We start from the raw sequence: 24,520 nt of genomic DNA, 5'->3' as shown, positions 1-24,520 counted from the left end.
GTGTTTTGCATTCCAAGACCCCCACTGTCATTGCATTACTGTGGCTGGTAAGTTTATGCTTGGGATTGTGTTTTTTTCACATGTAATGTACTTATCTTATGGCTGCCTGTATTTAGCAATTTATGTCTGCTCCTACATCAGAATATACGTCTACATAATTTCCTTTTTCTCCAAGTCTCCCGCCATTTGCTTTTATACCTTTTGTGACCGGGTATGGTATTGCTCTGATTGTTTCTGATCAGTGGGTGTCTGACAGTTTGTACTCCCACCGAACATGAATACAGGATTCTGTATGCCCCATGCTTAAATGGAGCAGAGGTCAGGCATGTCTTTGGCTGTATGGAGATGAATTAAGCATGTATGTTTAAACCCTTCATGATCCAGCTATTTTTTTTTCTGGCTCACATTTTTTCCACCTTATCTTCCAAGACCCATAACTTTTTTATTTTTTAACTGACAAAAGTTGTAATAGGGCTTATTTTCTTCGTTCCAAGTTTTTTGAAGTTCAAAATACGTTAAATCTGTCATGCTATATTTATTTCATGGGTCAGCACGATTCCAATGATACCAAACTTAAATAATTTTTGTTTTGTTTTATGGTTAAAAAAATTTTGAAAACTTGAAAAAAAAAAAAAAAAAACTTTGTTCATTACCATGTTCTTACCCCTAAAACTTTTTTATTTTTCCACCTATGGAGCTTAATTTTTGGTCACTATGAGCTGTAGCTTTTAACGGTACCCCTTTTGTGTAGTTCTGGCTTTTTAATCACTTTTAATTAAGGCCTTGTGCTTCTCCTGCAACCTGCGATTACATCGCGGGGGGGGGGGGGGGGGGCTATGGGACCATTAGACACTAAGGAATAGAATCATTTAATGTTTAATTGCCATGATCTATGTAGATCACTGTATTTAACCAATTAAATGATGGACATCGGAGCGATCTCCGATGTCCGTCATCACTGGCAGATGTCAGCTGCTGATAGCAATGGGTATCTCCAGGTTATTGCGTGGACCCGACCTGCGGGCCATCTTCATGTCTGTTCACCTGACCCATGATGTACATGTATGTCATGGGATGGGAAGGGGTTAAAGCATACCTGTAAGATCCCACAAAAAAAAATAAATAACAATAATTATATGTTATTCAGTACCTAATTCTGACCATGCACATCTCATTTTTATGCCTCTATCACCTATATTTATTATAAAATCCCTCTTTTCATTAGCTCACAGTGTTAGAAATCCTCTCAGGGGAAGGGGATGTGTCGTTTGTGGTGGTGGGAGGTGATTGGTGTGTCTGCTCATGCAGCCTTGCCCATTAATCATCTCTTGTCCATGACTCATGGACAAGCCTGATACTGCTGCAGGACTGTTTAGTGTTCTGCAGCATTAGGTATGGGGACCCCTTGTGGTGGAATTTTCAGGAGCTATTTTCTTTATTAAATATTTAAACATTTTTAAACAACCATATTACAGTCTTTAATTTTCATCAGTAACATATGTTTTTGGCTCTGACAGTGCTCATTTAACTGCTGATCCTTTCAAGAGATATGGGACCCATGTTCTTGTGATCAGTGAAGGTACCAGATAGTGCATAAGTGTATTTTCTGAGACCCATGTTCCAGAACATGGGTCTTCAAAATATGGCCCCATAACTCATGATCAGTATTTCCAAGAAAGTCTCTTACGCCAACTCTCAAAGTGAGATAGACATGAATGGAGGGGGCGTGACAGGACATCACATCTCCGGCTGCCAAAACCCAGCGTTCTAAACATACCCCCCGCTTTCAAACATCTTATCCCCTATCCTCTGGATAGGGGATAAAATGTCTTTGGGCGGAGTACCCCTTTAATAATGTATTTGATCTGCTAGTATGAATCTCAATGAAATTCACAAAATATAGCAACAAGGGAACATTGTTATTTATGTGCAATTCTATCATCTATACAATATTTAAACACACAGTACCTTACAGCTTGTGGTAAAAAGTGACAGCACTTATATACAGTATTAGAGTAATGGATCATCGTGTGATAGAGTGTCCTAGGGCTGGACTTGACCATGTATTGAGTGGAAGCATGAGTATTGGAATAATAACCTTAAAAGAAATAGAAACATCAGTAGGACATCTATCACATCCACGTAACTGCAGCTAAACATTAAACATACCCTTTAAATATTGATTTTGTCAAATAATACAAGAACAAATTCTTCACTGCTGGCTCAATACCAAAAGTAACTAGCTATCCCCTCTTCAATTCCCTATAAAACCAATACCACACCCCACATTAATGTCACACTACCTTGTCCAACAGTTGACTTTGTCCTCTGACATGATGCTCCTTCAAATGACACCAGATTCTTTAAAAGTACATCAGGTTAAGTTAAGGCCTACAAAATGCAGTTTTACATATGGCAAGATGGTCTTGCTAAGCAGTAATACTGCCTTAGGGTACGTTCACACAGACAGATTACCTGCAGATTTTCTGCTGCATATCTGCTGCATAAAATCAGCAGGGGATTTTGCAACTATTGACTTCAATGGGTACGAAGGAAAGGAACTTTTTTAATTCTTAAAATTAATTTACCTTTATTGTTTTGTATGTCAACTTTCAAAAGCTTCAGTCCAACACAGGCATCAAGCAGCTGCTCCATTCCATCCACACTGGTGCCCAAGCGAGAAGCGATTGTTGCAGCTGGAATTGGTTCCTGTGCTTCATGTAGTAAATCAAAAACTCCCAGTTCACATGCTGTAAACATGGTCTGCAAGGGAAAGAGCGACAAACTACTTTAGAGTCTTTACTAGACATATTACTAGACTTTGCACTGAATTTACAATTGGTGAGGACCTGGTCTCTGTGACCCAAACTAATAGTGGGAATGAAGGGGCCGTGTTTGTTTCCTTCTACCTGCACATTGCCAGCTGTGCAGAAAACTAGAGCCAGTCCCATTTATGTAAATTAGGCTGCGCAGCAGTGTCGAGGAAAATCAATGAAGGGATGCAATTAAGACTTACACTGCATCATTTTCATTTTCATTAGAGATGAGCGAATCGAAGCTGACAAACCCGAATTCCTTATGAATTTCATGAAATATTCGATTCGCAATTAATGCGAATATCACCACGATTCTATTGCGCAAATTGCTTCATTAAACTCCATTTACTGAGGTCCAGGCTCTAGGGCATCTAAAATGGCGGAGCCACATGTCAGTACATGGGGCAAGGAATGCTTGGAAGGGTGGAAGGCAAGGTGGGAAGGGAAGTAGGCGGGATGACCCTGAATCACATGCAGGATACAGCCTATCAGCAGCCAGTCACCCCTGTGATGTCACAGCCCTATATATCGGCAGCCATTTTGTGGCTCGTTATATCATTCATTACACTGCATAGAGATAGGATGGACATCGCTGTGTGTGTGTTACACAGAAAAGCTCATTCCAGCAACGTTTAACATCCTAGTCAAATCAGCGTTCTGGTGGACAGAGAGCAGTGTTTTTTCACTGAAAAGGATTTTTACTGCAGCCATGAACCTCCCAGTTATTTTCTTCAGCATTGTATTACAGAGAGGGGCAGATAGCTGTGTGTTGCCTCATACATTTCAACACGCTGCCTCAACTTCATAAACCTTAGCAGAGGAGGCAGGAATCATTTGTCAGTGCAATTCAGTGTCTTTGTTCCACAACAAATCATCTGCTGGTTATACTAGTCTGTAGAGGGTATAATATACAGCAGTGCATTCCTAATAGTCTTTGACAGAGTGAAATTTTGTGGTACAGCACTGTTGTGTACTGCTGGTGTTGTGCAAAAATACTTTTCTTTAAGCGTACTGTACCGCATTTTTCTGCCCTCGTAAGTGCATACAACATATGTACATCTAAGTAGTGTACTATTTTGAACCTGTTAATCTGTCAAGGGCCTACATACTATGAAAGTCCAGGCAAAAGTAATCACCAGCTGGTGTTTTACTAAAATATGTTTTTTTAAGAGTACTGTATCACATTATTCTGCCCTCATAAGTGCATACCATATTCCTACATCTAAGTGGTGCACTTTTTTGTGCCTGTTACTCTGTCAACGGCCTATATACTGTGAAAGGACAGCCAAAAGTAAGCTGGTGTTTTACTAAAAAAAATGTTTTTAAGTGTACTGTAGCGCATTTTTCTGCCCTCATAAGTGCATACCACATACCTACATCTAAGTAGTGTATCATTTTGTACTTGTTAATCTGTCAAGGGCCTAGATACTGTGAAAGTCCAGGCAGAAGTACACACCTGCTGCTGTTCTAGACAAATACTGTTTGAAGTGTAATGAAGCGTATTGTATATGTAGTGAAGCATATTGTATCATATGCGCACTAAGTATGTCACGCAGAAAAGTGCCAGGACGTGCACAGAGGAGTGGCAGAGGCCTAAATCCTTCAGGCAGTGGTCGCAGCAGACTAGGGGCGAGTGGCAGCAGGAGTTGCAGCGAGAGGTATCAGGTAGTGGTCATGTCTCGACCAGCAACCCATCTGCGGTCATCCACTTCATCACAAGTGACATCTGATACCCCCAGTCAACAGTCTGTGGGTTTCTCAGACACAACCCTCAGTTGGCATTGCCCGGGAGCAGTCCCTGTCCTTCCATTGCCTCTGTCCTAGGCTGTTCCCTCCCCTACAGAAGTATCTTATGCTGTGGGTTCAGCTCCACTATTCAGTGATGATGATCTAATAGAGGACACTCAGCAGCTACTGCCAGCCAAGAAGTGGTGGAGACATCCGCCGCTTCCTCCGCTAGGCATGCAAGTAGTAATGAGGAGAGTGACGTGGGAGGCTGTGTTGCCAGGGTTCAGCGTCCTGAAGCAGACACTGTTGAGGAACCTGAGGAGGACATCAGTGACGTGCAGACACTTGTTGATGATGAAGCCGATCGCAATTGGGAGCCGGGTGCAGAAGGGGCTTCATCATCATCAGGAGAAGAGAGTTACAGATTGCCCATGAGGCAGCAGCTGAGCCAGCAAGGTGGTAGCATGGTTGGCAGTCAGCATGGTGGCAGAAGTGGAAATTCTGGAGCCAATCGTGACCTGGGGAGACCAACTGCTTCACGGCAGCCTACCTTCCCGGGAGGTAGTGGAATTAATGCGAACTGTTGGTGGGAAAATCAGCTACTTGGAAGTGTGGCAGTTTTTCATCGAGCATCCGGAGGAGGTTCACATAGCCACATGCAAGATATGTCGGCAGATGGTGAAGTTTGGCCAGGGTCCAAATGTTGGCACCGCGGCCCTGCGTCAACAAATACTTTGCCACCATAAAGCAGCCTTGGAGAACCGTGGCTCTGATGTAGTGATCCAGCCTGCTGCTTCACCCAGTGGCACACCGCTCCCTCTTTCAGCCAGCCAAGGCTCCACCACCTCAGCCAAAGGGAGCTATGTGTCATACCCTCCTTCTGGTGCTCCAGAGGCTCCTGCTCCTCCTACTTTTAGTTAGCCATTCCGCCAACAATCCATCGGCAGAGCCATGTCCGAGAGACAAAAGTATGCGCCCACTCATCCAATGGCACAGAAGCTGAATGTGCTCCTGTCTAAGTTGCTGGTGCTGCCCTCCCCCCCTTTTCAAGTGGTGGACTGAGAGAACTGATGGCTTGTGCCGAGTTGAGGTGCAGAGTGCCAAGCCATCATTTCTTTGTGAAAAAGGCAGTACCAGCCCTGCACAATTTTGTGGAAGAGAAGGTAGACCAGTCCTTGAGCCTGTCGGTGTGTACCAAAGTGCAACGCAGCGCCAAAGTCTGGAGCTGTAACTATGGTCAGGGACAATAATTGTCCTATACGGCACAATGGGTGAATGTGGTTCCTGCACAGCCACAACACCAACTTGGACAGGTCACGCTCTCAGGCCGTTGGTCCTGTGACAGTGTGCGAATCCGCCTTCTCATCCTCCACCATGTCCTCAGCCTCCACTGCCCAGACAAGTCTCAGTGGCCCATCAGCATACCATGTGTGCAGGGCATGGCGGTATCACACTGTTCTTCACATGGTTTGCCTTGGGAGGAACTGCTAAAAGTCATTCGTAAAGAATTTGGAGCATGGCTTACTCCACGAAAACTGAAAATGGGAACCATGGTGACTGACAACGGGAAGAACATCTTACATGCGCTGCGACTGGGAAGGCTGAGCCCTGCGCCCTGCACGGCACACGTGTTCAATCTGGTTGTGAAGCAGTACCTGAAGTGTTCCCCCCATTTGCAAGACATCCTAACAATGGGAAGGAAACTTTGCATGCACTTCAGCCACTCGTACATCGAAAAGCACACCCTCCTTGAGCTGCTGCATCAGAACGGTATCCCACAACATAGTCTGATTTGTGACGTTGCCACACGTTGGAATTCCATCCTCCATAGGTTGGACCAACTATACGAACAGAGAAAAGCCATCACCGATTTCTTGATGATCCAAGCGGATAGGGGAACTCCCCTGTGTAACTTCAATGTCAACCAGTGGCAGCTCATACATGACACCTGCCGTTTGCTCACGCCCTTTGAGGAAGCCACATTATTAGTAAGTCGCCAGGATTTCGGGATGAACAACGTCATTCCACTACTTCGTTTCTTACAACACATGTTGGAAAACATGGCTGGTCAGGGCACTAGAGATGTGGCGCTTACATCTCACGGCCACATGAGCCCTCTGGGGGCTGAACTGGAGGAGGAGAAAGAGGGGCACAGTGGAGCACAGTTTAAGTTTCGCCAAATGGGCGTTTTTCTAGTAATCTGACAGGAGAGGAGGAGCAGGAGCAGCCAGAGGAGCTAGAGGGTTATGAGGAAGGCGAGACAGAGTACCCAGACACACTGTGGCAGTATGCAGTGGAGATGGAGGCATGGCACGATGCATGCTCACTTGCTTGCGTAGTGACAGCAGAATTGTCACCATTCGGCAGCGGGATGACTTCTGGATCTCTACCTTATTGGATCCTTGCTACGGCCACAAAATAGGGGCTTTTTTTATACCCACTTAGAGTGAGGACAAAGTGACCTACTACAGAGGAATCCTATGTAGTCAGTTGGCCGATGCCTATCGGTGCCATCGTCCATCCTCTCACAGGTCTGAATCGGGGGGCCCCCTGTGCTCACCTTCCACTGCCATGGCTGCTGGGGAGGGGTGGGGTGGCAGGAGCAGTACCAGCTCCATCAGCGGGCTGTCCTCTTGACAAAGTTGCGTCCAGAAACATGTCGAGGGGGGCTAAGAAATGATTTTAATACAGTGATCACTCCTAACCCGGTTAGCACGCTGCAGGTGCATACGGGAATTACAAATAACTGCATTGGGTGGCCAGATAGGCACCATACTTACATGTGGATTTATAGTCATCCACAATGGAGTGAGTAGCACTGGATTTTTAATCCCTTTTTTTGTGTGTGTGTTAAGCATAGCAATAAAGATTAAGTTTTATATGTGGGAAATATGGTACTTTTGGATCACCTTTGGTGATCTATATATTTATAGTCAGCCACTATATGGTCTCCTCATGCTTCAGCCATCTCCAGGCTGTGCCATTCATCCAATATATGGTTTACTGATGCTTCAGCCAGCTCCAATCTGTGTCATTTAGAAACTACAAGGTTTAGTGATGCTGCTGGACCTAGAACATTACCTATATATGTTTATGGTAGCACTAGGTACCATACATCTTCAATGGAAATTTCAAAATTCATTTTTTATTCTTAGAAATTGTGAGGCCCTATTGTCTCCTCATCTGCCTCCAACTCCAGGCTGTGCCATTCAGACGCTATATGGTCTCTTCATGCTGCCATAGACTCTAGGCTGTGCCAGTCAGCCACTATATGGTCTCCTCATGCTTCAGCCACCTCTAGGCTGTGCCATTCAACCACTATATGATCTCTTCATACTGATGCCACCTCCAGGCTCTGTCATTTTGCTGCCATGTGACATGTGACTCCTTGCTAGATTTGATCCTTTGTACCCAGACGCTGGTGGCCCGGGACACTAACACTTGGGTGTTAAGATTTCAATTCCAAAATCCTCAATTTCATTTTAACAATCTTAAATTATAATGGTCTCCTCATGCTTTTGCCAACTCCAGGCTGTGCCATTCAGACACAATATGGTCTCCTGATGTTTCAGCCAACTCCAGGCTGTGTCCCTCAGCAAATACATGGTTTACTGATGCTGCTGGGCCTGGGTCTGGGCCTAAAAAATTTTAAGCTACCCTAAATCTTCAATTTAAATTTCAAAATACCTCTTTTAATCTTGTGAAGCCCTACTGTCTACTCATGCTGCTGCCAACTCCAGGCTGTGTAATTCAGACACTATATGGTCTCCTCATGCTTCAGCCACATCCAAGCTGTGTCATTCAACCACTATATGGTCTCCTCATGCTGCCAACACCTCCACACTGTGTCATTCAGACACTTTATGGTCTCTTTATGCTGTCAACACCTCCACACTGTGTAATTCAGCCCCTATATGGTCTCCTCATGCTTCAGCCACATCTAAACTGTGTCATTCAGCCACTATATGGTCTCCTCATGCTGCCAACACTTAAACGCTGTGTCATTTAGCCAGTGTGTGGTCTCCTCATGCTGCCAACACCTCCACACTGTGTCATTCAGCCACTATATGGTCTTCTCATGCTGCCAACACATCCACGCGGTATCATTCTGCCACCATATTGTCTCCTCATGCTGCCAACACCTCCATGCTGTGTCAATCAGCCACTATATGGTCTCTTCATGCTTCAGCCACATCCAAGCTGTGTCATTCAGCCACTATATGGTCTCCTCATGCTGCCAATACCTCCACGCTGTGTCATTTAGCCACTATATTGTCTACTCATACTGATGCCACCTCCAGGCTCTGTCATTGTGCCGCTCTGTGGCAGTGATTCTAAAAGCGATGCCTGTAATCTGCATGTTGTTCTGAATAACGGTATTATTTCACTACCCCAGCACACTCCATATGTGTGTTAGAATAAAGCAAAGCAACCTATTGAGGCTCTGTGTAGTCCAGAAATAGCCATTTTTAATATAGATTTGCCATGAATAAATTAGTATCAAATCAAATTTTTCAAAAGTTAGCTCATCTCTAATCTTCATAATAGGTAGGGTTCCCAGAGATCTAATCAAACACTGATCACAAAATGATGCCATATCCTACTGCAATATACTGTAGAATTTTTTGACACATAATAAATATTCAGCCCATCTAGCCTGCCCTATATTCTGAATAATATGAATAGTGCCTGGCCCTATCTTATATGAAGGATAGCCTAATGCCTATCCCATGCATGATTAAACTCAAACACTGTATTTGCAACTGCAATTTCTACTTGAAGGCTATTACATGCATCCACTACTCTCTCCATAAAGTATTACTTTCTGAGGTCCCAAATGATAATAACTTCCCCTTTAAATTTCATTTTTGCTTCTTCCTCAACTAGTAAATTGTCTAATTCTTGTACTTGACCAGGGGGTCTATAAATCATACCTATTGTATATGAGTGACTTTATGAATATCAAATTGAAACATCACTAAAACTGACTCTATGTTGGCCTCACTATCTTGTATTAGGTTACATTTTATACCATCTGTCACCATCACACCCTGCGGTCCAGCCGAGACGCTAGAGAGAGTGTGATGGTGCAAGGGTTAAAGCCGCCAGACCTCTGGATATCCACTACTAGTCCCAGCAAGTCACCAAATTAACCCTCAGATAAACGTGTTTACCAGAGCCTCCTTCAGAAAGGTGAGCTCATATATTTAGAGATCAAAGACCAGAGCTGATTAATTAAACATTTAATCTGATAAAAGGTATCACAGTGCTATGCATAAAAATAAACAAATGACATACAGGTATAAGAATATATATAAGAGTTTAGCAAGACAAGTTCAGAAAGCAAAAATGAAGTTCTTACAGCACGATGATATTAGCGGTCCATGAGAGTGAGGTTTCAGCTGTTCTTAGGATGGTCTTGTCCGCTTGTCCCCTGACCAGTATCTCAGTTCTTATAATGGCCTATCTGGAGGGGAAAACCCTCATCCTTCCAACCCCCCCCCCCCCCCCTATGATCCCACCAGGTGGGGGCATCTCTTATCTCATATATGGGACCAGAGACCCCTTACATCCTGCTGCTTCAAAGGGCCTTTGACTTCAAAAGAGGAAAACAGCAGACAGGCCCCAATTGACTGCAATACACAAAAACAAAGGATACACCGTCTGAATGACCCCTCACCCCCCAGGTCTTAGTTTATACATAGATGCAATTATAAAACACATGTATGTTTCCATAATCAGGCCTTGGGCCTGACACCATCTTTCACATATAGGGCCACCCCACCCCTTGCGTCATTTCGATATAAAGAGTACCCTTGTTATTTCCCTGTCATTACTTTTAGAGATGAGCGAATCGAAGTTGACGAACCTGAATTCGTTACGAATTTCATGAAAAATTTGATTCGCAACGAATGCGAATATTGCCGCGATTCGATCACGCAAATCGCTTAATTAAACTCCATTTTACAGCGTTCCAGGCTATTGGAGACCTAAGATGGCGGATCCACATGTGAGTACATGGGGCAGGGGATTATGGGAGGGCGGGAAACAGTGGCGGGAATGAAGGTAGGCGGGCTGACCCTGAATCACATGTGAGATGCAGCCTATCAGTGTTCACTGACCCCTGTGATGTCACAGCCCCTATATAATCAGTGGCCATCTTGCCTCTCTTCATTTCATCTATGCACTCAGATAGAGAGGACGGGACTGCGTGTGTGTGAATAGCTCATACCAAAGCGTTACACTGCAACTGCTAGTCATATCAGCATTAGGGAAAGGCAGGAGTGCAGAGTGCTGTGCTGTTACTCTGAGAAGGATCATTGATAGCTAAACCTCCTATTCACGTTATTGAGCATTGCAGCAGAGAGGGGCAGATAGCTGTCAGCTGCCTCATACAGATCTCCAAGCTGCCTGAACTTTCTGAAGCATCTAATCTCCTCATTTTTCAGCCCAATTGAGTTTATTTTTTTTGCTCCACAAATCTTCTGCTGCTCAGAATTGTGTGACAGAGTGCAATTTAGGGTTTAATCTCTGGATTTTTTTTTTCTGGTTCTGCACTGTTGGGTCCTGCTGCTGTTCAGAAATACATGATTGTTCAGTGGACTGTAGTGCATTTGTACCATTTTGAACCTGTTAATGTGTCAAGGGCTACATACTGTGCAAGTCCAAACGATAGTATTCACCGGCTGTTTTTTTTTTTTAAATAGTTTTTTCTGCGTATAGTTACGCATATTACTGCCCTCATCAGTGCATACCACATAGGTACATCCAAGTATTGTACCATTTAGTACCTGTTAAGCTGTCAATGTGCTCCATACCGTCAAAGTCCAAACAATAGCATTCACCGGCTGGTGTTTTACAAAAATACAGATTTTTTTTCTGCATATAGTTAGGCATATTACTGCCCCCATCAGTGCATACCACATAGGTACATCCAAGTATTGTACCATTTAGTACCTGTTATGCTGTCAAGGTGCTCCATACCGTCAAAGTCCAAACATTAGTATCCACCGGCTGGTGTTTTACAAAAATACTGATTTTTTTCTGCTATCGGTTAGGCATATTACTGCCCTCATCAGTGCATACCACATATGTATGACCAAGTATTTTACCATTTAGTACCTGTTAAGCTGTCAAGGTGCTCCATACTGTCAAAGTCCAAACAATAGTATCCACCGGCTGGTGTTTTACAAAAATACAGATTTTTTTTCTGCTAATAATTAGGCATATTACTGCCCTCATCACTGGATACCACATAGGTACATCCAAGTATTGTACCATTTAGTACCTGTTAAGCTGTCAAGGTGCTCCATACCGTCAAGGTCCAAACAATAGTATTCACCAGCTGGTGTTTTACAAAAATACAGAGTTTTTTCTGCGAATAGTTACGCATATTACTGCCCTCATCAGTGCATACCGCATCGTTACATCCAAGTATTGTACCATTCAGTACCTGTTAAGCTGTCAAGGTGCTCCATACCGTCAAAGTCCAAACAATAGTATCCACCGGCTGGTGTTTTACAAAAATACAGATTTTTTTCTGCAAATAGTTAGGCATGTTACTGCCCTCATCAGTGCATACCGCATACGTGCATCCAAATATTGTACCATTTAGTACCTGTTAATCTGTCAAGGTGCTCCAAACCGTCAAAGTCCAAACAATAGCATCCACCGGCTGGTGTTTTACAAAAATACAGATTTTTTTCTACGTATAGTTAGGCATATTACTGCCCTCATCAGTGCATACCGCATAGGTACAACCAAGTCAGGTACCATTTAGTACCTGTTAAGCTGTCACGGTGCTCCAAACCGTCAAAGTCCAAACAATAGTATCCACCGGCTGGTGTTTTACAAAAATACAGATTTTTTTCTGCGTATAGTTAGGCATATTACTGCCCTCATCAGTGCATACCGCATAGGTACAACCAAGTATTGTACCATTTAGTACCTGTTAAGCTGTCAAGGTGCTCCATACCGTCAAAGTCCAAACATTAGTATCCACCGGCTGGTGTTTTACAAAATACTGATTTTTTTCTGCTATTAGTTAGGCATATTACTGCCCTCATCAGTGCATACCACATATGTACGTCCAAGTATTTTACCATTTAGTACCTGTTAAGCTGTCAAGGTGCTCCATACTGTCAAAGTCCAAACAATAGTATCCACCGGCTGGTGTTTTACAAAAATACAGATATTTTTCTGCTAATAGTTAGGCATATTACTGCCCTCATCAGTGGATACCACATAGGTACATCCAAGTATTGTACCATTTAGTACCTGTTAAGCTGTCAAGGTGCTCCATACCGTCAAGGTCCAAACAATAGTATTCACCAGCTGGTATTTTACAAAAATACAGAGTTTTTTCTGTGAATAGTTACGCATATTACTGCCCTCATCAGTGCATACCGCATAGGTACAACCAAGTATTGTACCATTTAGTACCTGTTAAGCTGTCAAGGTGCTCCATACCGTCAAAGTCCAAACAATAGTATCCACCGGCTGGTGTTTTACAAAAATACAGATTTTTTTTCTACGTAAAGTTAGGCATATTACTGCCCTCATCAGTGCATACCGCATAGGTACATCCAAGTATTGTACCATTTACTACCTGTTAATCTGTCAAGGTGCTCCAAACCGTCAAAGTCCAAACAATAGAATTCACCGGCTGGTGTTTTACAAAAATACATTGTTTTTTCTGTGTATAGTTAAGCATATTATTGCCCTCATCAGAGCATACCACATAGGTACTTCCAAGTATTGTACCATTTAGTACCTGTTAATCTGTCAAGGTGCTCCATACCGTCCTAGTCCAAACAATAGTATTCACCGGCTGGTGTTATACAAAAATACAGAGGTTTTTCTGCGTATAGTTACGCATATTACTGCCCTCATCACTGCATACTGCATCGGTACATCCAAGTATTGTACCATCTAGTACCTGTTAATCTGTCAAGGGCCTACATACTGTGAAAGGACAGCCGTAAGTAATCACCTGCTGTTGTTCTAGACAAATACTGTTTAAAGAGTAGTGTAGCGTATTGTAATAAATGCACTAAGTATGTCAGGCAGAGAAGTGCCAAGACGTGCACAGAGGAGTGGCAGAGGCCTAAATACTTCAGGCAGAGTTGGCAGCAGACTTGGGGCGAGAGGCAGCAGGAGTCGCAGCGAGAGGCCTGAGCTCCCGTTATCAGCCAGCGGTCGTGTCTCCACTAGCAACCCATCTGCCGTCGTCGTCGAGTGACATCTGACACCCCCAGTCAACAGTCGGTGGCTTCCTCATACACAACCCTCAGTTGGCATGGCCCGGGAGCAGTTCCTGTCCTCCCATTGCCTTTGTCCTATGCTGTTCCCTCTCCTAAAGAAGTATCTTATGCTGTGGGTTCAGCTCCACTATTTACTGAGGATGATCTAATAGAGGACAGTCAGCAGCTACTGGACAGCCAAGAAGGGGAGGAGACATGCGCCGCTTGCTCCGCTAGGTGGCTAAGTAGTGATGCGGAGAGTGACGTGGGTGGCGGTGTTGCAAGGGTTCAGGGTCCTGAAACAGACACTGTTGGGGAACCTGAGGAGGACATCAGTGACGTGCACACAACTGTGGATGATGATGAAGCCGATCGCAATTGGGAGCCGGGTGCAGAAGGGGCTTCATCATCATCAGGAGAAGAGAGTTGCAGGTTGCCCTTGAGGCAGCAAGGCGGTAGCGCGGTTGGCAGTCAGCGTAGTGGCAGTAGTGGCAATTCAGGAGCCAAACGTGCCCGGGGGAGATCACCTGCTTCGCGGCAGCCTACCTTTCCGGGAGGTAGTGGAACAGGGGTTCCTGGAGATGGCACCAGTAGCAGTCAATTAGTGCCGGCTGCGGGTGGGAAAATCAGCTACTCGGCGGTGGGGAAGTTTTTCATAAGGCATCCGGAGGAGGTTCACGTAGCCACATGCAAGATCTGTCGGCAGAAGGTGAAGCGTGGCCAGTGTCCCAATGTCGGCACCACTGCCCTGCGTCAACAAATGCTTCGCCACCATAAAGCGGCCTGGGAGAACCGTGACTCCGATGTAGTGGTCCAGTCTGCTGCATCACCCAGTGGCCATCCGCTCACTCCTTCATCCAGCCAAGGCTCCACCACCTCACCCGAAGGGAGCTGTGTGTCAAACCCTCCTTCTGTCGCTCCTGCTTCTCCCGCTTTTAGTTAGCCATTCCGCCAACAATCCATCGGCAAAGCCATGTCCAAGAGACAACAGTATGCGCCCACTCATCCAACGGCGCAGAAGTTGAATGTGCTCCTGTCCAAGTTGCTGGTGTTGCAGTCCCTCCCTTTTCAAGTGGTGGACTCTGCACCTTTCAGAGAATTGATGGCTTGTGCCGAGCCGAGGTGGAGAGTCCCAAGCCGTCATTTCTTTGTGAAGAAGGCAGTACAAGCCCTGCATAAGTTTGTACAAGAGAAGGTGGGCCAGTCTTTGAGCCTGTCGGTGTGTTCAAAAGTGCACGGCAGCGCCGACGTGTGGAGCTGTAACTACTGGCAGGGACAATACTTGTCTTTTACGGCCCACTGGGTAAATGTGGTTCCTGCACAACCACAACAGCAACTTGGACAGGTCACACCGCTTCCGCCTCCACGCTCTCGCTCCCAGGCAGTTGGTCCTGTTACAGTGTGCAACGCCGCCTCCTCATCCTCCACCCTGTCCTCGGCCTCCACTGCACGTCCAAATCTCGGTGGCCCTTCATCGTACCATGTGTGTAGGGCACGGTGGTGTCAAGCTGTTCTTCACATGATTGGCCTTGGCGAACGGAGTCACACAGGGGAGGAACTGCTAAAGTTCATTCATAAAGAAATCCGAGTATGGCTTACTCCACGAAATCTGGAAATGGGAACCATGATGACCGACAACGGGAAGAACATTGTGTCCGCGCTGCAAAGTTTGAAACATGCGCCCTGCATGTCACACGTGTTGAATCTGGTTGTCAAGCACTTCCTTAAGTCTTCACCCCATTTGCAAAACATCCTGAAAATGGCAAGGAAACTGTGCATGCACTTCAGCCACTCGTACACCGCCAAGCACACCTTCCTTGAGCTGCAGCGTCACAAAGGTATCCCACAACATAGTCTTATTTGTGATGTTGCCACACATTGGAATTCCACCCTCCATATGTTGGACAGACTATACGAACAAAGAAAAGCCATCACCGATTTTTTGATGATCCAAGCAGATAGGAGTACTCCCCTGTGTAACTTCAATGTGAACCAGTGGCAGCTCATACGTGACACCTGCCGTTTGCTGAGGCCCTTTGAGGAAGCCACATTATTTGTGAGTCGCCTGGATTACGCCATGAACGACGTAATTCAACCCCTACATTTCCTACAACAAATGATTGAAACCATGGCTGGTCACGGCAATGGAGACGTTGCGTCTACATCTCAAGGCTACATGAGCCCTGTGGGGGCTGAACTGGAGGAGGAGGATGATGAGGGGAAGAGTGGAGCAGAGTTTAGGTTGGATGAGATGGCCGGTGTTTCTAGTCATCGGACAGGAGAGGAGGAGCAGGAGCAGCTAGAGTAGCTGGAGGTTTATGAGGAAGGCGAGACAGAGGACCCAGACACACCGTGGCAGTATGCAGTGGAGATGGAAGCAGGTAGTCCCTCCGAGTCACTGGTGCAAATGGCACGATGCATGCTCAGTTGCTTGCGTAGTGACCCCCGAATTGTCAAAATTCGTCAGCGGGATGACTTCTGGATCTTCACCTTATTAGACCCTCGCTACCGTCCCAAAATGGGGGCCTTTTTTACACCCACTGAGAGGGACGACAAACTGACCTACTACAGAGAGATTCTACGTAGTCAGTTGGCTGATGCCTATCGGCCACATAGTCCATCCGCTCGCAGGTCTGACTCGGGGGCCCTCTGCGCTCACCTTCCACTGCCATGGCTGCTGAGGAGGGGAGGGGTGGCAGGAGCAGTACCAGCTCAATCAGCAGCAGCCTGAGTCTACAGTCGCTGATGAGTAGCTTTCTTCACCCGCATAGTGAAGCAACTCATCAGCAGCAGGTAGACATGGAGCAGGACCTGAACCAGCAGGTGGTGGCATACCTTGACATGGCCATGCCAGCAACCATTGAAGATCCGCTGGACTTCTGGGCAGCCAAACTTGATTTATGGCCACAACTAGCAGAGTTTTCCCTGGAAAAGCTGTCCTGCCCGGCCAGTAGTGTGCCATCAGAGCGGGTGCTTAGTGCGGCCGGGGCCATAGTCACCCCAAGGCGAACTCATCTGTCCACTAAAAATGTGGAGAGACTGACATTTGTCAAGATGAATCAGGGATGGATCAGCCAGGATTTCCAGCCACCAATGCCAGATGCCTCAGAGTAGATTGACCATGATACTACACCAACATTTCCCAATTATGGTTGGTTATGAAACCCTCTTGAGTTATCAATAAGGGTTATGAAACCCTCTTTGGTACTGTGATTGTCTGCTCCTGGCTCATCCTGTGTCTTTCAGGAACTACTTGCCTCACTGATGCTTCTGGCCTTGGGCCTTAAATTTTTGGATGTTTATCAGTAGCTAAATATATGCTTAATGCAAATGTAAACATTGATCTTTAAATGTAAGCGGTTATGAAACCCTCTTGGGTACTGCGAATGCCTGCTCCTGACTCATTCTGTGTCTTTCAGGAACTTCTTGCCTCCCTGCCCTCAGGCCTTGGGCCTTCAATTTTTGGATGTTTAGCAGTAGCTAAATACATGCTTAATGCAAATTTCAACATTGATCTTTAAATGTAAGGGGTTGGTTATGAAACCCTCTTGGGTACTGCGAATGACTGCTCCTGACTCATTCTGTGTCTTTCAGGAACTACTGTCCTCCCTGATGCCTCAGGCCTTGGGCCTTCAATTTTTGGATTTTTAGCAGTAGCTAAATACATGCTTAATGCAAATTTCAACGTTGATCTTTAAATGTAAGGAAATGGTTATAAAACCCTCTTGGGTACTGCAAATGACTGCTCCTGACTCATTCTGTGTCTTTCGGGAACTACTTGCCTCCCTGATGCCTCAGGCCTTGGGCCTTCAATTTTGGATGTTTAGCAGTAGCTAAATACATGCTTAATGCAAATTTCAACATTGATCTTTAAATGTAAGGGGTTGGTAATGAAACCCTCTTGGGTACTGCGAATGACTGCTCCTGACTCATTCTGTGTCTTTCAGGAAATAATTGCCTCTCTCATGCCTCAGGCCTTGGGCCTTCAATTTTTGGAAGTTTAGCAGTAGCTAATACATGCTTAATGCAAATTTCAACAATGATCGTTAAATTCTCGGCGCTCTGCTAGGGCCTTCTCCCTCCCCGCCTGGGCCGATCCGAAGACCTCACTAAACCATCAAATCGGTAGTAGAGACATGCGGTGTGTACAAAGGCAGGGACTTAATGAGCCCGAGCTTATGACCCGCGCTTAGTTGTGATTCTTCTTTCCTAGCAAATAATTGCAATCCCTGATCCCTATCGCAAACGGGGTTCAGCGGGTTACCCGCACCTGTCGGTGAAAGATAGACACACGCTGGTCCGTTCAGTGTAGCGTGCGTGCAGCCCCGGACATCTGAGGGCATAACACACCTGTTATTGCTCGATCTCGCGAGTGATCGTGCAATGTAAGGGGTTATTAAAGCCTCTTGGGTACTGCTGATGCCTACTCCTGACTGCTCCTGTGTCTTTCAGGAACTACTTGACTTCATGATGCTTCTGGGCTTGGGCCTTTAATTTTAGGATTTTTGAAATACATACATACATGCTTAATTTAAATTTCAACATTTATGGTGCAATGTATGGGGTTATTAAACACTCTTGGGTAGTGTTTTTTTCAAATTTTCTGATAATTATCACAGTAATAAACTTGAATTTTCCACAATAATAACCATTACACCATTGAACGATTGTTGCGTGTGATTTTTTAAGTAAAATTTTCAAAAAAAAATAGGCAGAGGGATGAACTCTGCTTCTTTATTTCATAAAAAATTATTTTATAGAAGAATGCCTTTTGGTGGTCCACCGTCCTGCATTATAGAGTCTTCTGGACTCTTGGATATGCGCTTGTTCTTAAACAAAGGTACAAAAACCAAAAATGGCCGGTCAGGGCTATGGAGACGTTGCGCCTACATCTTACGGCCACATGAGCCCTGTGGGTGCTTGTGAGATTAGGTCCTTTGTACCCACACGGCGGGGTCCGGGACACAAATTTTGATTTAAATTTCAAATAAAAAAATCACACATTTCAATGGTCTCCTCATGCTACAGCCAACTCCAGGCTGCGTCATTCTGGTAATATATAGAGAGCACTCGCTCTCCTACATTTTCGTAAAGTTTTTTCGTCAAAAATGTTTGTCTTTTTTATTAGGGATTGTGAAGCTTTGGTGCATACTCATGCATCAGCCAACTCCAGCCTGTGTCATTCAGGCAATATATGGTTTACTGATGGCGCTGCTGGGCCTGGGTCTGGGAATTTCAAATTTTCTCATAGGTAGCAACCGCTATCCAAAAGTCTTCTTCATAAATTTCTACAATTGTTGTGTTTTTTGGAGGGATTGTGAAGCCCTAGTGTGTACACATGCATCAGCCAACTCCAGGCTGTGTTATTCAGGCAATATATAGGTAGCACCCGCTGTCCTAAATATTCTTAAAATTATTTTAAAAATGGTTGTTTTTTCTTTGGGATTCTGAAGCCCTGGTGTGTACTCAATGCTGCTTCCTGCTACACTCTGTCAGCCCGTTGGTCCTGCGACAGTGTGCTACTCCGCCTCCACATCCTCCACTGTGTCTTAAGCCTCCACTGCCCGGACAAGTCTCAGTGGCCCTTCAGCATACCATGTGTGCAGGTCACGGCGCTGTCACGCTGTTCTTCACATGGTTTGCCTTGGCGAGAAGTCTTGGAAACAATGGCCAATCAGGGCAATGGAGACGTTGCGCCTAAATCTCACGGCCACATGAGCCCTGTGGGGGCTTGTTGGATTTGGGCCTTCGTACCCACATGCTGGGGTCCGGAGCACGCAAAGGTTGTTTTAAATTTCAAATCAAAAATTGATGGCACTGCTGGGCCTGGGTCTGGGAATTTCAAATTTTCTCATGGGTAGCACCCGCTATCCAAAATCTTTTTCAAAAATTTCTAAAATTGTGGTGTTTTTTGGGGGGGATTGTGAAGCCCTGGTGTGTATTTGTGCATCAGCCAACTCCAGGCTGTGTCATTCAGGCAATATATGGGTTACTTATGCCGCTGTGGGGCCTGGGTCTAGTAATTTAAAATTTTCTCATAGGTAGCAACCGCTATCCAAAATCTTTTTCAAAAATTTCTAAAATTGTGGTGTTTTTTGGGGGGGATTATGAAGCCCTGGTGTGTACTCGTGCATCAGCCAACTCCAGCCTGTGTCATTCAGGCAATATATGGGTTACTGATGCCGCGGTCTGGGAATTTCAAATTTTCTCATAGGTAGCACCCGCTATCCAAAATCTTCGGTTTAAATTTCTTAATTCATCTTTTAATCTTAGGGATTGTGAAGGCCAAGTGCCTACTCATGCTGCTGGCAACTCCGGGATGTGCCATTCATCCACTATATGGTCTCCTCATGCTGCCAACACCTCCATGCTTTGTCATTCAGCCACTATATGGTCTCCTCATGCTGACAACATGTCCATGCTGTGTCATTCAGCCACTATATGGTGTCCTCATGCTGCCAACACCTCCACGCTGTGCCATTCAGCCACTATATGGTCTCCTCATGCTGCCAACACCTCCATGCTTTGTCATTCAGCCACTTTATGGTCTCCTCATGCTGACAACATGTCCATGCTGTGTCATTCAGCCACTGTATGGTGTCCTCATGCTTCAACCTCATCCAAGCTGTGTCATTCAGCCACTATATGGTGTCCTCATGCTGCCAACACCTCCACACTGTGCCATTCAGCCACTATATGGTCTCCTCATGCTACCAACACCTCCACGCTGTGTCATTCAGCCACTATATGGTGTCCTCATGCTTCAGCCTCATCCAAGCTGTGTCATTCAGCCACTATATGGTGTCCTCATGCTGCCAACACCTCCACGCTTTGCCATTCAGCCCCTATATGGTCTCCTCATGCTGCCAACACCTCCACGCTGTGTCATTCAGCCACTATATGGTGTCCTCATGCTTCAGCCTCATCCAAGCTGTGTCATTCAGCCACTATATGGTGTCATCATGCTGCCAACACCTCTACACTGTGCCATTCAGCCACTATATGGTCTCCTCATGCTGCCAACACCTCCACGCTGTGCCATTCAACCACTATATGGTCTCCTCATGCTGCCAACACCTCCACGCTGTGTCATTCAGCCACTATATGGTGTCCTCATGCTTCAGCCTCATCCAAGCTGTGTCATTCAGCCACTATATGGTGTCCTCATGCTGCCAACACCTCCACGCTGTGCCATTCAGCTACTATATGATCTCCTCATGCTGCCAACACCTCCACGCTGTGTCATTCAGCCACTATATGGTGTCCTCATGCTTCAGCCTCATCCAAGCTGTGTCATGCTGCCAACACCTCCACGCTGTGCCATTCAGCCACTATATGGTCTCCTCATGCTGCCAACACCTCCATGCTGTGTCATTCAGTCACTATATGGTCTCCTGACACTTATGCTACCACCAGGCTCTGTAATTGTGCTGCTGTGCGGCAGTGATTCTAAAAGTGATGCCGATAATCTGCATGTTATTCTGAATAACAGTATTATTTCACTAACCCAGCACACTCCATATGCGTTTTAGAACACAGCAAAGTGTTCTATACCCCTATAGAGGCTGTATATAGGCTAGAAATAGCCTTTTAAATATAGATTCGCTGCGAAAAAATTCGGATCGAAACAAACTTTATCGGAAAATTCGGTTAATCGGCCGAATCGAATTTTTGAAAAGTTCGCTCATCTCTAATTACTTTCATTAAACCATGTTTGATGCAGGTTCATAGATTTTATTCCTTAAACTACAAGCATTAGTAGACAAGAATCTATGGTTGCGTTTCCATCACGAGTAATGCCTCCTATGCACCGATACAATATCTAAAGCTCAAATCAGCTGCAATCCCATCTGTGCATGGACAGGCACAGACACATTCACTTCTATAGCCAGGGCACAGATTCTACCTGACTCTGACTGGGTCATTTTCAGAGCGCATGTAACTTTTGTCTCAGTCTGAAAATCATGGCAGACCACTATTTCCAGTCCAAGTTAAGAGTTGGATGAACTTGGAAAATAACCTGATTGTCGCTAACTGACTACAATCAAGTCTGTACCAGTAATAGGAGGGAATAAGTCTATGCTCGTCCCATGCTTGTCCATGCACAGATACGATTGCAGCCAATTTGAGCTTTAGAAATTGTATCTGTGCATTCATGGCACTAATCATGATGTAAATGTGGCCTAAGCTTGTAATTTCTTATCCCACGAGCTGCTGGCATGTTTTTACTTTATTTTGGGGGTTAATTGAATAGATTTATTATGACTCTTTTGCTTCCTCTCCTTCCTAGTTTAACTACTAGTAAGCAAAACCTCTGAACTGCTTACTGAGAACATTTGTTCCCTTAAGAGCGAGATACAAACCATCTTTTTCATACAGTTTCTTACTATTCCAAATAGAGATTTCATAGAACACAAAGCCAAACCTCTGCTCCTGACATCATTCACCAAGCCACAAAGTCCTTAATGCACAGCCACCTATCTGTCTAAATGTTCTGCACAGGCAGAACTTCAGAGAATGAAACAGTGGATGCAACCTCTCGTATATTATTTCTAAGTGTGTGAACAAATTCCTTCACCTCCTGAAACCTTAGTAGAAGCCAGGCCGTTTGTCACTAGATGGACAAAAATATACACTTCCCCTTACTCCATTGCTATTTTAATATTGTTTAGGAATATTTCTCCTATTTCCATGGGCAATAGCACCAGGAAGATATTTTACAAAGCCTCTATCCTCTAGCACCCCTTACAATAGAATCATTCAACAACTGCTTTCTATCAGATCTCACCTTGTCCTTTTTGTCACTGGGTACTGTCTTGTATATAGTCTTGTGCTGACATGGTGGATGATAGGCTCTGGCTCAAAGGTTGAGGAACTACCTCCATATAGCCACTACAATTTGGAAATGCCACAAATAGATTATGGAGAGCCAAAGACTGTGTATGGGACATGCCTTCTAGCCACAACTTACAGTAACCCAATTGGCTAAGCTGTAGTATGACACACTGGGCCCAGGGGCTTCCTCTACCCAACACGTCAGGCTGCAGCTCAGGAAGATGATCACATCGGGGGACCAGAGCAGGACACCAGGGGCACCACGGAAGCGCTGAAGATAAGTGAAGGTTTATTTTGTTACATCCCACACAATGGGTATATCTTTGAAAATTCTGCTTAGGCACACAGTCATGTCTTATAGCAAGAATCTAGGAAAGTTTGGTTAGATGTGGTGGATATGAATGAGTTGTCAGCCAGCTTTCTCAGACTCCTGATAGGTAAATGTATTTAGTTATACAATACAGTGATCTCCACATTGTGGACCTCCAGCTGTAGCAAAGCAACAATTATCAGCATGCCCAAACAACCAACAACTGGTTGGGCATGCTGGAGGTAGTAGTTTTGCAGCAGCTGGAGGTTCACAGGTTGAGGATCACAGTTATAAGGAAGCAGTTAACCAGATTTCACCCAGCTTTTCTCGGGACCTGGTGGTAGACGATGAACTCCCATTATTTGTTTTATGGTACCATATGCAGCGGTACAATTAAGCAGTAATACCACAGTCATGCAATACCTGCATTCTCTCTGTCCTCCTATAACCACGTCACCCCCCTTATTTATTTCCAGCAGCAGCACAATGGACTGAGCATCAATGGGTACACTTTACTGGGACAGACGCCTCAGAGCCTGGCATTGACATGACAATCCTCCTCGATGTGGCAAATTTTTTTTCTCTCCTTGTCCCACTTCTGTCCAGGCTTTCTCGCCTTTTCATGTGGTAAAAAGTGGGCAAAAGGGCTGGCTGTTTCTATGTCTGTATATGCAAGGAATTTGTAAGCCCTCTTCGGGTAGATGTGACCTGCATCCTGCCAAAAAAATCTGTGCAGATGCCGAAACGTATGACAAGTGTGGGCTAACAGGACGGGATTCTCTATGGACTATGCTACCCCAGCTGCATGGAGCTCCACTCGTGAGTATCCAACTGCAGCCAGTGCCCCACCTCCCTTTACCTGAACCGACCCGTCCCACTGGTAAGGTCAGGTCATTTAGGAAGGCATAGGCTGCAGTTTTCTGCTAGCAGGGAGTGGGACGGGTCAGTTCAGGCAAGGGGAGACGGGACACTGGCTGCAGTTGGATACTCCCGAGTGGAGCTCCATGCAGCTGGGGTAGCATAGTCTGTAGAGAATCCCACAGCTACCCGAAGAGGGCTTACAAATTTCTTGCATATACAGACAGTATATACAGACATAGAAACAGGGAATAACGGCATACAAACAGCATGTACAGACATACAAACAGTACAGCGTATACAGACAGTATAAACACATACAGACAGTGTATACAGATAAACAAATAGTACATAAACATACAAACAGTGTATACCCCTACGGAATTTATTATATACTGCATTACTTGAAATGCATATGAAATTCATATGTATTCATTAGATTGCATTTACTGTTTAATACTATGCCTATGGCATAGCATTACTTAGTATGATCAGCGATCCAATGATATAGCCTGGCTTAACCAAGCTACATCAGTGGATCTGCAATCAGAGGTAGAAAGCAAGTAAGGGGATCCTCCTCTGCCATTTTAGCTCATGGAACCCTGAGATCACGTCCACTGAGCTTCCGGCAACTTTCCTTTTCAATTTAGACACTGACATCTAAAGGGGTAAATGACCAGCAGTGGTGGGATTGCTGCTGCCAGTCATTAGCACTGATTGTCTGGCTACTA

At 45.1% G+C, this 24,520-nt stretch overlaps 1 protein-coding gene across 3 annotated transcripts in view; it reads right to left on the bottom strand.

Moving 5' to 3' along the window:
- Nucleotides 1–24,520, bottom strand: part of LOC130356829 (acetylserotonin O-methyltransferase-like) — a 176,349-nt gene that overhangs the window by 57,638 nt on the left and 94,191 nt on the right. For all 3 annotated transcript variants that reach the window (XM_056558822.1, XM_056558823.1, XM_056558821.1), the window contains 2 exons: nucleotides 2,589–2,763; nucleotides 1,969–2,098 (listed from right to left, as the gene is read on the bottom strand). In XM_056558822.1, coding sequence (XP_056414797.1) covers nucleotides 1,969–2,098; nucleotides 2,589–2,760 — 302 coding nt within the window. In that variant the 5' untranslated portion in view covers nucleotides 2,761–2,763. The remainder of the gene's footprint in view (nucleotides 1–1,968; nucleotides 2,099–2,588; nucleotides 2,764–24,520) is intronic.

Source organism: Hyla sarda, chromosome 2 (genome assembly GCF_029499605.1).
Source record: "Hyla sarda isolate aHylSar1 chromosome 2, aHylSar1.hap1, whole genome shotgun sequence".
NCBI lineage: Eukaryota > Metazoa > Chordata > Amphibia > Anura > Hylidae > Hyla > Hyla sarda.
Note: the sequence above shows the minus strand (reverse complement) of the source record. Positions and strands in the feature narration are given on the sequence as shown.